General features: G+C 48.7%; 1 protein-coding gene and 1 pseudogene across 1 annotated transcript; one reads left to right on the top strand and one right to left on the bottom strand.

The window, feature by feature from the left end:
* Positions 1–640: 640 nt before the first annotated feature.
* Positions 641–1,398, bottom strand: LOC103288656 (male-enhanced antigen 1-like). Its single transcript, XM_054729007.1, is given in 2 exon segments — positions 641–1,228; positions 1,230–1,398. Coding segments are annotated over 2 exon segments (525 nt in total). The 5' UTR covers positions 1,377–1,398; the 3' UTR covers positions 641–850.
* A 1,957-nt stretch (positions 1,399–3,355) lies between these two features.
* Positions 3,356–4,507, top strand: LOC103288628 (UDP-N-acetylglucosamine--dolichyl-phosphate N-acetylglucosaminephosphotransferase-like; annotated as a pseudogene).
* Positions 4,508–15,031: the final 10,524 nt, after the last annotated feature.

Genomic DNA, 15,031 nt, shown 5'->3' with positions numbered 1-15,031 from the left:
GGCCTCACCCCTTAGGTCTGAGAACAAAAGCCACTTTCTTGCTTACCAAAGGCCCAATCTTAAAAAGACAAAGTGGGTGTTCAGTATCATTGGGAAGGACTAGAGTGGAACCCAAGCAGGGCTCAGCATGAATCAGGACTGGAGAGGATGGCTAAGATGCAGGACTAAGTCTCTGATACTACTGAGAAATACTGTTCTCTCTCTCTCTAGGAAGGTGCCCTGCACAAAGAACACCACTGAGAATCCAGGCTTCCTGATGTTTCTGAGAATCAGGGTTGTCATGAGCTATTGTTGCTGATGAGAGCGTGTTTTTATCCCTTACACGGGTTAAGAACAAGTACATTCCTGGATGTGTGAAATCCAACACATGAATGGATAATATTTTGTTTATCCATGCATGTGTTGATGGACACTTGAGTTGCTTCCACTTTTGGCCACTGTGAATAATGCTACTAGGATGGCATACAAGTATCTGTTTGAGTCCCTGTTTTCAATTCTTTTGGGTATATACCCAGAAGTGGAATTGCTGGATCATATGGTGGCTTTATGTTTAGCTTTTTGAGGAACCACCAAACTTTTCTACAGAGGCTACACCATTTTACCTTTTTAAAAATTTTTATTATTATTTTTTCTGTGTACATAGGGTGCTTTATTCTCCAGAGTGATACATGCAATGGTGGGTTGGGCTTGGGCTGATGTCTCCATATGTACAGACTGAATAAAGTGGGTCTCTGAGAAGAAGTTTGATTTGCCTTGATGTGGAAGGGAGATGGGTGTTACAACCAGGGATGTGTTCAGTCCTGTGCTGGTTCCAGTGGAATGCAGGGAGATAAGGCAGCTCTCAAGGTGGTTACTTCCAGGCAGGGGATGCCTGCTGGGCTTGGAGAGCCTTCTGTGCCACGTCTTCCCACTGGGCATCTGATATGTCCCGAGCCCAGGCAGGAACCCCTGGTGCAGGCAGGCTTACTCCAGCCATTGTCCTTTTCACCAGCTCTACATGTTCTGGGTCCATGGGAATAGAGCTGTGGTTGCTCAGTGCTGTAGCTCCCTCCTCATCTTCATCCTCGCTCTCTAATGGTGGGTCTGGCAAATGAAGCCCCAGGGCCTGCATCCGATCCTGGATATCCGCCACTACATCTTCTCCGTCCCCCACTGGTGCCAGCTCCACCTCCTCTGGTTCAGGATCTTGGTTCAGGGGCTGCTAGGAGTAGCCAGCTGGGCCTGCCCCCCGTTTCCTCCTGGTCTTCTTCAGGCTCCTCACAGCTCCAATCCCCAGTGCCTTCTGTGGGGCCCTGGTGTGGCCCTAATTCCTCAGTCTGATTAGGGAAGATACGCTCTGGGCCCATGTTGTCTCCCCCTAGAACTACTGCTGCCATCTGGGCAAGGGCTGCTCAGAGCCCGCGGCCAAATCCGCACCTTCCACCCTTTTTTTTTTTTAAATTGTAGTATCCTAGCAGGCATAAAGTAGTATCTCTATGAGTCTGATTCTGACTCTACTCCTCAGTGATCCACCTCTCCTGAAATTCTGAAGCTCTTTGGGGTCATTAATCAGGCATACCTTCGTGTTTTACCCATGTCTAATTTCTGAACTAGATGTTTAGCCACTCGGGGGTAAAGTATAGCTAGGGGATCAATTTGGATTTCCAGCATCTACCACCTGGTAGATGTTCCATAAATAAAACAATTGTGATAAAGGTTGCAGATCTTGTCTCTCTCACTCTGTAAAAATTCAATGCAAGTTTCCAACAGGCACATAAGAAATTTTTGCTTGAGTCAAATAAATTAATTTTCATGAATGTGTGAGGCAGTCGATTAATTGTTCCATTCCATTCATTTATACTGCAGATCTGATCCCTGCCCCTACTCTGCTTAAAGCCCTTAATTACTCTCCATGGCACTTAAGGTAAGGTTCCAGATCACTTATATGGTCTACAGTGCTCTGTGATTTCTACCTGCTCCTTCCAGGACCATTTTTGGCTATTTCTCCCTTTCTCTCCAGGCTCCTGATCTCTCCACAGATACACCAAAAGCTCATCCCTACTTTAGGGCCTTTGTACCTACTGGTTCCTATTTCAGGAATTCCCCACTCCTCCAAGCAAACCCCTCTCTCACTTTTTATTTAAGTCCTAATCATCCTTCAGGTTTCAGCTGAGATGTTACTTCTTCGGGGAAATGTCTCCTGACCCTCTCTCTACCTCAAAATCTAGCCCCTATTTCATTCTCCCTCAGAGCATCTTTTACTTTTCCTGCCTAGCACTTACCAAAGTTGTAGTAAAATAATTATTGGTTTATTTATTTATTTATTTTTACCTTGTAACCTCCCACATATTTTCTTTCTTTTTTTTTTTTAAATTTCTTTATTGATTAAGGTGTCACATATTTGTCCTCATCCCCCCATTCCCATCCCACACCCCTCCCCACGGATGCCCCAACCCCCTGTTGAACTTAACCGTTGGATAGGCTCATATGCATGCACACAAGTCCTTTGGTTGATCTCTCCCCCCTCCTCCCAACCTCCCCTATCCTCCCTCTGAGGCCCGATAGTCCGATCGATGCCTCCTTGTTTCTGGTTCTGTTCTTGTTCCTCAGTCTATGTTGTTCATCATTTCCCCTAGATGAGCGAGATCATATGTCACTAGATATATACTTATAAGAACTGAATGTGAGACGAGCAATAATAGTTATGCTGACAGGCAAATGAATCAGTCTGTAGTGAGTTTCTTTCTGGACCAACAGTTCTTTTGAGACCCAATTTCAATGTCCACCAGTTCCTTATGTGTACATGTCAGCACTGACCCCTCAGCTCTGGATGGTGGACAAATGGTGGTAAATTATTGGTTTATTTAAAGCCCACCTTCCCAAGCAGTCAGAAACCTCCAGGAGGGCAGACACTCTGTTGATCAGTGTCAGGCACATGGTAGGAGCTCAAAGCATATTTTTGAAGAGATGTAGGTGCTCCTACGTCTTTTATGTACTAGTATGTCTCATCTCTCGGCTTGGATTAGATATTTCTATCTAGAGACTAAATGTGTTCTGATTATCTTCTCACATAGTGCCTGTACTGGAACTTATCACAGTAAGTGCTGATCCAATGCTATTAGAGAAATAAAAATAAATAAAAAGAGAACTCTGAGCTGATTGGAAGGAACTAAGACCAAACACTTTCTGGCAGAAAGATCTGTGGGCAGCAGGAGGCCGATTCTAGGCCCCAGGCCAGGGTGTTGAGCTATGCTTGCATTTCTCTGAGAGCTTCTGCCAAGAAACAGAAAACTGATGAGTGACCTGTGAATGCTGCTCACATTCGGAGTGACTCAGAGTTTATGGTATTATGGGGAATTAGAGGCGAAGGACGGCCATGTGGATGCTTGGGCAGGAAGTTTGGTGAGAGGTCTCCAAGGCCGCAGTGGGATGGCTTCTCTTGCCAAGCACTGCCCGGGGCCCTTCAGGCGATGTTCAGTTAGAGACCCCAAGCAAGCTGCTTAGGGCTTCTCATTGCTTCCTCAGGCTCCCGAACCCTCTTGTAGAAGGTTGTTTCATAGTTGGCATGTGAGGTTGGCAACTTGGGACACTTGTTTTACGTTTGAAAGTCAGGAAACCAAATGTCCCGTCCTTTGGCTTTCTTTTGCATTTTTAAAAATTAATTTTTCATTACACAAGCAATATATGAATACATTTATCTTTTAAAGCATTGAAACTGCCCCTCCACACCCCTTGCTGCTGGGCCACAGCCCAGAGTCCCAGGGAGTGATCATCTGTGCTGTGTTCCTCCTCATCTTCTTCTGCTTCATCCCTTTCCCTTTCTGACCTGCTTTGTGGAGGGGCAGTGTAAAGACTTCCCCCGCCATGAATTTGTGGCCCTGATAGGTAATTTGTCATCTGCTGCATTGTTTTCCTGGGCTTTTTTCCTCGGATGATGTCCTGAATCTACACTGGTGCCAAAAGCTGCCACAGTCCACAGCTGCCTCACTACTTCCTCCTTATGGTCTATTTTACCAACTTTGGCAACATGACCATTGTGGTAACCAAGCCTTCATGTCCAATTCTTGGCCTGTGTTTGGACTTGAGGGTCCTGAACTGTGTGTGTAAGGAGCTGTGTAAGGTAGTATTCGGTACCAATGCATCAATATCCTAGCAGGAATTAATGGCTTACAGGCTGGCTAGTCACTAATCGTTCCTACTTCCATCATCATCTTCAGCCTGGTGAGCTTAGAAGTGATTGTCAAGATGATCACGTATTTTCCCTCTACTTCACGATACCCTAGTTTGTTGGTTTTTTTAAGACGTTGGGATTGCTCTACCATAACTGGTACCGGTCACAGGTGTATGGGGGAGATACCTTCTGTTACTTTGCTGGCATGACCTTTACTGTGGTTGGCAACTTGGGACACTTCAGCCAGACCATGCTACTTTTCTCCCTGCCCCAGGTGTTCAACTTCCTCTACTCAATGCCTCAAGTCCTGCATCTCTCCCCTGCCCTCACCACCATATGCCAAACCCAGTACCATAGTGAGCAGTTGAGTGGCCTTAGCATATCATTAGCGTATTACGCTTTGGTTGAACGGACAACCAGATGACCAGGCACTTAGCATATTAGGCTTTTATTTTATATTATATATATATATATCCTACCTAATAATAGACAAATATGCAAATTGACCACACCTCTGACACACCACAAGCCATGCCCACCATCCAATCAGAGCAAGTATGCAAATTAACCCAACCAAGATGGCTACAGCCACAGAGAGCAAGGTTTCCTAGGTAACAGAGGAAGCCAAGCTTTCCGCCTGCCCTTGCCAGGCCTAAGCCTCCACTCAAGCTACAAAGTTTCAATTATAGAAGGTAAACAAATTCAAACAAATGGCTGCAGAATGGAGCTTGAGAGAGCAGGCCAGGGTTGCCGCCGGCAACAGGGGAAGCAAAGCTTTCCGCACACCCTGGCCGGGCCCACCCGCTTAAGGCAACAAAGTTTCAATTATAACCCCAACACAAATGGCTACCGGCCTCCGACGGAGCCCCAGGCTTGGCTCTGCTCCAGGCTACAAAGTTTCAATTGTAGAAGGAAAATAAATTCCAGATACCAGGGCCTCTGCTTGCGTTGCCAGGGGGCATGGCCGGCCTGCAAACCACCACAGGCCCCTCGCTCAGGCTGCCCCATGCCCCAAGGGAACCCCCACCTGATCCAGGACGCCCTTCAGGGCAAACCAGCTGGCCCCCACCCCTGTACCAGGCCTCTATCCTATCTAATAAAAGAGTAATCTGCAGCTTGATCATCACTGCAACACACAATATAGCTGCCCCCATGTGGTCAAAGATCCTACCCCCATGTGGACACAAGATGGCCAACACAAGATGGCCAGCAGGAGAGGGCAGTTGGGAGGCACCCGGCCTGCAAAGGAGGGCAGTTGAGAAGGACCAGGCCTGCAAGGGAGGGCAGTTGGAGGTGATCAACCCTGCAGGAGAGGGCAGTTAGGGGTAACCAGGCCGGCAGAGGAGGGAAGTTGGGGGCAATCAGGCTGGCAGCAGAGTGGTTAGAGGGTGATCAGGCTGGCAGGCAGAAGTGGTTAGGGGCAATCAGGAAGGCAGGCAGGCAAGCAGTTGGGAGCCAGCAGTCCTGGATTGTGAGAGGGATCCCAAATTGGAGAGGGTACAGGCTGGGCTGAGGGACAACCCCCTCCGTGCACGAATTTCGTGCACCGGGCCTCTAGTGTGTGTGTGTGTGTGTATGTATGTATATATATATATATATATATATATATATATATATATATATATATATATATGGTTGTTGATTTCACCGAGGAAGGGAGAGAGAGAGAGAAAGAAATATCAATGATGAGAGAGAATCATTGATAGGCTGCCTCCTGCACGCCCCCCACTGGGGATTGAGCCCACAACCCCAGCCATGTGCCCTTGACCAGAATCGAACTCGGGACCCTTCTGTCTGCAGGCTGACACTCTATCTACTGAGCAAACCAGCTAGGGCAACCCCTATCTTTAGAGATAACTTCTGATAGGAGTTTGGCATGTAGCTTTATAATCTGTTCAAAACTATTTTGCAACCTTAATGTGTGATTATCTTAGATTGGGCTGCCATAACAGAATATTATAGACTGGGTGGCTTGTAAAATATAGAAATTTATTTTTCACAGTTCTAGAGGCTGGAAGTCCAAGAGCAAGGCACCAGATTTGGTGTCTGGTGAAGGCCCACTTCCTGGATCAGAGACAGTCCTCTTCTCGCTGTGTCTTCACAGGGTGGAGGGGTGTGGGAGCTTGCTGGGGTCTCTTTTATAAGGGCATTCATTCCATTTAGAATGCTCTGCCCCATGACCTAATTACCTCCCAAAAGCCCCACTTCCAAATACATATGGGATTAGGTTTCAACGTGTCAATTTAGAGGTGACACAGACTTTGTCTATAGCAGTAATGATGGGAAATAATGGTATTCATGTCTGCATTTTGTTTTAACATTTCATTTTGAAATAATTTCAGATTTACAGAAGAGTTGCAAAGATAGTATAGAAAGTTTCAGTATACCCTTCATTCAGACTCTCCTAATGTTAACAGCTTATATAACCCAGGTTCAATGATTAAAACTAAGGAATTAACATTGGTACAATACTATTAACTAAACTATAGACTTCATTAGAACTTTACCAGTTATTCCACTATTGTCCTTTTCTGTTCTAGGATCCCATCCAGGATCCCACATTGCATTTGGTTGTCTTGTTTCCACAGGCTCCTCCAATCTGCGACAGTTCTCAGTCTTTCCTTGGCTTTCATGACCTTGACACTTTTGAAGAGTCCAGGTCAGGTTTTTGTTGAATATCTCTCAGTTTGGGATTGACCGATGAGTTTTCATGATTAGACCAAAGTTATGCATTTGAGGGAAGAATTTTTAAAAATATGAATTATACATATATGTGTATGTACATATATATACATTTTGCTGCAACTTGCTGTTTTCATTCAATAATATGATTTTGAGCTATTTCTATATTAATATATAGATCAGGCCACTTCTTTGAAATTCTCTACACAATTCCATTATATGAGTACTAGAGGCCCCATGCACGAGATTCGTGCACTGGGGGGGGGGGGGTTCCTCATCCCAGCCTGAGCCCTCTCGCAGTCCAGGACCCCTTGGAGGATGTCCGCCTGCCAGCTTAGGCCCGATCCCGCAGGGATCAGGCCTAGTAGGGGATCAGGCCTAAGCTGGCAGTCAGACATCCCTCTCGCAGTCCGGGGCTCTCGCAGTCCAGGACCCTTCACTCCAGACCCTTCACTCTGCAGTGGAGGTGGGAGAGGCTCCCACAACCACCCGTGTGCTCTCCAGCCATGAGCCTGGCTTCTGGCTGAGTGGCGCTCCCCCTGTGGGAGTGCACTGAACACCAGGGGGAAGCTCCAGTGTTGAGTGTATCATAGTGCGTATCATAGTGACTGGTCGTTCCGCCGTTATTATATAGGATGTTACATTCTATTTAGCCATTCCCCTACTGGTTGGCATTTAGGTTGATTCCAAATTATTTTTATTAGCAATATTGTGGAATTATCTTTGTACATACCTCCATATGCGCATGGAGTTATGGTAGATAATTAGAAGGGGCATTGCTGAGATATGGATTTAATAGATGTCCAATTGCCCTATAAAGTGGCTATGCCAATTTACATTCTTTTGTTATTATGGAACTTGAAAATTGTTGCCAATCTCAGTTTTAATTTCTATTTCCCTGGTTACTACTGATGTTGGGCATCTTTTTGTATATTTATCTGGCAATTTGTATTCTCTTTTCTGTGATTGCCTATTTATATTCTTTGCACATTTTTCTAATGTTTTTTTTTCCTTATTGATTTGTTAAAAGTCCTTTAGATGTTCCCAATACAAATTCTTTGTTTTATATATTGCAAATGTTTTTTCCTAGTCTGTTATCTTTGTTTCTTATGTTAACTTTTCTCATTTTTTTGAGTTATTCCATTTATCTGACATTTTAAATTATTTTTTTCTGATTTTTCTGAAAAAAAAAGTTCTTGATTATAAAAGCAATATAAACAACACAGATAATTTGGGAAATTATGGAAAAGTATAACTAGAAAGGAAACCACCTCAAGTCTTGTCACTGAGAAAAAAACCCCACTATTAACATACTCAGTTTCATTCTAGTCTTTTGTGCATATGTGCATGTACATTTTGTTTTGTTTTGTGTTTTTGTTAATCCTTACTGAGGATATTTTTCCATTGAAAAAAAATTTTTTTTTTAGAGAGAGTGGAAGGGAGGGGGAGAGACACATACAGAGAGAGAAACATCAATGTGAGAGAGACATATCGATTGGTTGCCTCCCACCCATGCCCTGACCCTTAGGTCCATGGGAAAATGCTCTATCCACTGAACCAAAGTGGCTTGGGCTGTGCATGTACATTTTTTGCTCAATTGAGATCACATTACGTGCACACACACACACACACACACACACACAATTTGCTCAGCGCTCTGGTCTTTAGACACAAATGCTGGCCTTTTTCCAAATGTACTTTGGTTGTGGCGGTTTTAGACTAACTTCCAACTTCTATTCTTTTTTTCCACATATCCTAAAATATGTAGTAAGTGGGAGGTCCAAGGCCTGTCCTCAGTTGACCTGAAGTTGGCTCAAAAACACAAGAGAGGATAGAAATGCTCCAACATAGCACATATTTAAAAATCTTGGAGGTTTTAGTTGACTGCAAGCTCAGTGAGTCAATAGCCGGTGCCAAGAACTTTTCTGTGTGAATGTGAGGCAGTAAGTCCTACGAGGAAGCTACAGTCTTTCTTTGCTCTGATGGCACCACAGACATTTGGTTCAGTCCTGGATGACATACTCTCAAAGAGCCACAATCAAACAGACCAGGTGTATGAGGAGCATGAGGATAAAGACCTTTAAAACCAGGACAAAGGAGAAACAATGGGAGGAGTGGAAGATACTGGTCTGGAATAAGGCCTTGAGCAGAAGTCTTCAAGTATCTGAAAAGTAGAAGGTCAAGAGAGATTAGATCTGTTTGTTTTCTGGGCCAGAGGGTGGAAATTTTGAAAACACTTTCAAACTGGTCAGAACTGCTGAGGCCAAGGAATGAATTACTCTGGAAATAGTGGGCTTTCTGTCCTTAAGAAGTCTTCTTGCAGATGCAAATTGGTGGTGGGTGGGTAGTGGGGAGGTCGATAAACATTTCTTGAATGCTGTGACTGTGCTGAGAACCTTCCATTATCTTTTATTGTTAATTAAATTTTTTTTTCAATTACAGTTTACATACAATTACTGGTATATTAGTTTCAGGTGTACAACACAGAGATTAGACATTTATGTAACTTGTGATTACACTGATATGTCTACTACCCATGTGACACCATACATAGTCATTACAACTAGTGGCCTGGTGCATGAATTTGTGCACACTGAAAGGAAATTAGTTAGAAGAAATATTTTAATATCGCTATTCACCCTTTCTCTATAATACAAGTGTCAATCAAATTCACGATCAACAATGACAGATGGAAACACACGTGTGCAATTGGTGCCTGCAAGAGCTTTATATGTATCGTGCATGCGTGAGTTAACTTAGCCTTTTGTATATACAGAATAAACTTGCTTAATTAGACCTGATTTCTGATTTAGCTAAACTTTTTCCAGCCCTGTGAAGCACCCCAACTTCTCTTTCAGGTAATTGTCAGCAACACAGCAGTAAATATCAACACAAAGCAGATTAGTATTGTAGATCACGCAGGGAGAACAAAGGATAGAATATTAACTGCAGTAGTGTTTGACTATATTCTACGCAGTGAGAAAAGGAAAACGCTTCACAAACATTTGGTTAAAGTGTGAACTCTTTTTTTTTTTTTTTAAATTTCTTTATTGATTAAGGTGTCACATATTTGTCCTCATCCCCCCATTCCCATCCCCCCCCCTCCCCACGCATGCCCCAACCCCCTGTTGAACTTAACCGTTGGATAGGCACATATGCATGCACACAAGTCCTTTGGTTGAACTCTCCCCCTCCCCCCACCCTCCCCTATCCTCCCTCTGAGGCCCGATAGTCCGATCGATGCCTCCTTGCTTCTGGTTCTGTTCTTGTTCCTCAGTCTATGTTGTTCATCATTTCCCCTAGATGAGCGAGATCATATGTCACTAGATATATACTTATGAGAACTGAATGTGAGACGAGCAATAATAGTTATGCTGACAGGCAGATGGATCAGTCTGTAGTGAGTTTCTTTCTGGACCAACAGTTCTTTTGAGACCCAATTTCAATGTCCACCAGTTCCTTATGTGTACATGTCAGCACTGACCCCTCAGCTCTGGATGGTGGACAAATGGTGGTAACAGAGGTCCGACTCCCTCTGGTTTGGTCTCGGCGAACCCAGGGGCACGGCTTCACCCGGACTAAGGGGCACGTGGCCTCACCCGGATCTAGGGACACATGGTCTCACCCGGAACCAGGGACGCTTGGGCTCTCCCAGACCCAGGGGCACGTGGCCTCATCCGGGCCTAGGTGTACGAGGCCTCACCCGGATCCAGGGACACATGGTCTCACTCGGACCCAGGGACGCTTGGCCTCTCCCAGACCCAGGGGCACGTGTCCTCACCCGGGCCTAGGTGCATGAGGCCTCACCCGGATCCAGGTACATATGGTCTCACCCGGACCCAGGGACACTTGGCCTCTCCCAGCCCCAAGGGCACGTGGCCTCACCCGGGTCTAGGTGCACGAGGCCTCACCCGGATCCAGGGACACATGGTCTCACCCGGACCCAGGGACGCTTGGCCTCTCCCAGCCCCAGGGGCACGTGGCCTCACCCGGGCCTAGGTGCACGAGGCCTCACCCGGATCCAGGGACACATGGTCTCACCTGGACCCAGGGACGCTTGGCCTCTCCCAGACCCAGGGGCACGTGGCCTCACCCGGGCCTAGGTGCACGAGGCCTCACCCGGATCCAGGGACACATGGTCTCGCCCGGACCCAGGGGTGCGTGGCCTCTCTCAGACCCAGGGGTACGTGGCCTCACCTGGACCTAGGTGCACGAGGCCTCACCCGGATCCAGGGACACATGGTCTCACCCGGACCCAGGGACGCTTGGCCTCCCCCAGACCCAGGGGCACGTGTCCTCACCCGGGCCTAGGTGCATGAGGCCTCACCCGGATCCAGGGACATATGGTCTCACCCGGACCCAGGGACACTTGGCCTCTCCCAGCCCCAGGGGCACGTGGCCTCACCCGGGCCTAGGTGCACGAGGCCTCACCCGGATCCAGGGACACATGGTCTCACCCGGACCCAGGGACGCTTGGCCTCTCCCAGCCCCAGGGGCACGTGGCCTCACCCGGGCCTAGGTGCACGAGGCCTCACCCCGACCCAGGGACACATGGTCTCACCCAGACCCAGGGGCGCTTGGCCTCTCCCAGACCCAGGGGCGCTTGGCCTCACCCGGGCACGGGACCCAGCGTCATCCAGGTCCAGGGGCACTTGGCCTCACCCGGACCCGGAATCCGGCCTCACCTGGAGCCAGGGGCACGCGGCCCCACCCAGACCCAGGGACGCGAGGCCCCACCCATACCCGGAGGCGCGCGACCACTCCCGAGCCCAGAGGCGCGCAACCCCGCCCGCACCCGGGTCCCAGCGGGGCCCCGTCCTCCCGATCCAAATTCCCGCCGGTCAACCCCCCCCCAGCAATCCCCCCGGCCATGCTGCCAGAGCTCCAGGACAGCCGCCGCAGAACTCGTCGGGCGGCTGCTCGGCGAAGCTCCGGTGCGCCCGGTGCGTGGCGGCGGGCCGGCCCGGCGTCGCCGCGCCGGCCCCTGGGTCCGCAGCAGCGGCCGGTCGCCGAGCATGCGCACCCGGCCGCCCCCGGGGCACCGAGATTCCTGAAGGACTCGGAGGCCAGCAAGCGCGGAGTCCCCCACCCCACGTCTCACAGGGGCCCGTCTGTCCGTGCTCGGCAGCAAGTGGAGCCGCCCCCTCAGCCAGAGACCGCCGGGGGGACCACGCCGAGCACGCTCCAGGTCGCCCCTGCATCGCCCGAGCCGCAGTTCCCAAAGTGTGGTCCTTGGGTCATCTGCATCAGCATCATCCCGCATACCCCTCTTATTCTAGCTGCAGAGCATCCACTCAGCCAGCCCTACGGTGGTTTTGGGTGGTGTCTGCTCCGCTCTCCCGTCGCAGCCTCAAAGTTGTTGTGGCAGGCAACATCCAGGCCTCCGCCCTATGTCTCCATCCCGGTCCTCCCTTGTATAGTTAAGTCTTGATTGTTGCTGGTGCCACCGGGAGGGCTCTCTTTGTCTATAAAGGAAGAGTTGCTGTGCAGGAGACTCTCCTATGGGCCGGGTCTTGGTGCAGCAAGGCTTTGGCGCTCACTGAATCTGCCTGTTGGATGTGTCCCTTATGTGCGTGGTTGAAGTCTGGTGTCATTTCCCACAGACCACCAGATGCCCTCGTTTCTGGGTCCCCAATGGGGCGTAGATCAGCCACTGCCTTAGGCACTCAGCAGGGATTACAGCAAGAACTGTAGTTTCCTCCTCCTGTCTGAGTGGCCCTGGAGCAGTCCGACTAGAACAGCAGTTCATCTGGTCTGCTGCCAGAGGGCAGGCCACCCACATGCATAAGCCGTTGCTTGGAGCGTAGGTGCGCCTGCAAGACTTGCGGGGCGGGTCTTCAAAACGTGCGGGGCGGGTCCCAGGGCGGGGCGGGTCTCAGGGCGGGACGGGTCCCAGGGCGAGGCGGGGTCTCAGGGCGCCAACAGGCCATGGTGCGGCGAGCCACAATGGCTGCGAGTCTGCTCCTTCTGCCTTCCAAGTTTCTAAGTCCCCTCGTTCCGCGCTCTAGCGCAGCAAACACTGATTGCTGGGCGCACCTCCGCAAGAGTCTCGCCTCTCCCCGCAGGCATCTGGGTCTCCCGCGGGTCCCCAGAAGCTGGATTTCAGAGTGATGGAGAGCTAATCTCCCCTAGGTTTGGAACAAAAGCCCCTTTCCCCCGCCACCAGCCCGACCCACGCGCCTCAGCACCTCGTCCCCTCCGATTTCGCTGGTTTCCTCTTCCCTCTTAGCTGTAAATCTCTCCTGTAGTTCTGGGCTGCAGACGCTCCGTCCTCCAGTCGCGCCCCTGAAACCGCTGCGCGCGGCCCAGCCATCCTCTTGATTCTCCTCCGTCAAAATGGCTAGAGGACTTGAATGTAAGATGAGAACTCCTAAGAATCCTCCAAATCGGTGTTGGCGGCGTCCGGGGCCCCGAGGATCTCAGTGCGCAGCTCGGCCAGGTCGGTGGCGCGGGTGAGCCCCTCCTGCAGAAAGATGGTCTCTTTCTTCACCGAGAGCCGCTGCGCCGAGTCCGCGGCCGCCGCCACAGCAGCCGCCGCGGCCCCCACGAGCCCATGGCCCCGGCTGCGGTACTGACTGAGGGGAGCAGCTGCCCGGTCTGGGGAGACGCGAGCAGCAGTCGCCACCCTCAGCAGTCCATGTTTCAGTTGTATTTCCGAAACTGCCATGCGAGGCAACAGATCAGCCTTTCAGCAAGTCGTGTTCCTGGGCTGAAGAAACTGCAAGGAGACTAGTTGTCACTAGGGAGAGGAAGCTGGGTGTTGCTATGTGACTGATGTCATTACCCGGTGCCCACAGCGGCCTGTTTCTGGGCTGGGCTGGGCTGTGGACCCCATTTTGCGCCATGGGGTCTTGGCAGCATCGGCTGTGATTTGGTGAGCTGTCGCTCCAGGGTGGTGGTGGGGCCTTTGTCCCACTTGGGGGAAGCTGAGTGTTGCTTTGTGGGCGTCAGATCCGCGGTGCCATTTCTCTGTGTGCTTCATGGCAGCTCCTGTGTTGAGCGTCTGTCCGCTGGTCGTCAGTGTGTGGCAGAGCAACCAGTTGGACTGTTGGACACTTAGCATATTAGCCTTTTATATAAATAGGTTACCAACTAGATTTCCTGTGCTGTACTTTATATCCCTATCCTGTTTTTATAACTGGCAATTTGTACTTTTTATAAAGTTTAAGTTGCTTTTTAAAAACATATATATATTTTTTTATTGACTTCAGAGAGGAAGGGAGAGGGAAAAAGAGATAGAAACATCAATGATGAGAATCAGGCTGACTCCTGCAAGCCCTCTACTGGGGGTCAAGCCTGCAACCCTGGCATGTGCCCTGACCCAGAACTGAACTGTGACCTTCTGGTTCATAGGTCGGCGCTCAACTACTGAGCTATATTGGCTGGGCCAATTTATACTTCTTTTTTTAAAATGTATCTTTATTGATTTCAGAGAGGAAGAGAGAGGGAGAGAGAGATAGGAACATCAATGATGAGAATCATCGATCTGCTGCCTCCTACATAACCCCCATGGGGGATTGAGCCTGCAACCCAGGCATGTGCCCTGACCAGGAATTGAACCGTGACCTTCTGGTTCATTGGTTGTTGTTCAACCACTGAGCCACACTGGCCAGGCCAATTTGTACTTCTTAATCCTTTTCCCCTTTTCACCCATTGCCCCCAACACTTCTTCCATCTGTCAACCATCAAAATCTTCTCTGTATCTATGCGTTTGTTTTGTTTGTTCATTTACTTTTTTTTTTTTTTTAGATTCCACATATAAGTGAAATAATATGGAATTTGTCTTTCTCTGTCTGACCGGGAATACACACCGTGACTTTATTTCACTTAGCATAATACTCTCTAGGTCCATCCATATTGTCACAAATGGCAAGATTTCATTCTTTTTTATGGCTGAGTAAAATTATCTATCTATCTATCTATCTGTCTGTCTGTCTATCTGTCTGTCTGTCTATCTATCTATCTATCTATATCACATCTTTATCCATTTGTCTCTCAATGGACACAGGTTGCTTCCATATCTTGGCTATTGTAAGTAATGTTGCTGTGAATATAGGGCTGCATATGTTTTTTTCAAGTTAGTGTTTCCTCATATCAGTACCCAGAAGTGGAATTATTGGGTCATATGGTAATTCTATTTTTAATTTTTAAGGAACCTCCATATTGTTTTCTGTAGTGGTTGCATCAATTTACAATCCT

Source organism: Eptesicus fuscus, chromosome 17, assembly GCF_027574615.1.
Source record: "Eptesicus fuscus isolate TK198812 chromosome 17, DD_ASM_mEF_20220401, whole genome shotgun sequence".
In the NCBI taxonomy this organism is placed as follows: domain Eukaryota; kingdom Metazoa; phylum Chordata; class Mammalia; order Chiroptera; family Vespertilionidae; genus Eptesicus; species Eptesicus fuscus.
Note: the sequence above shows the minus strand (reverse complement) of the source record. Positions and strands in the feature narration are given on the sequence as shown.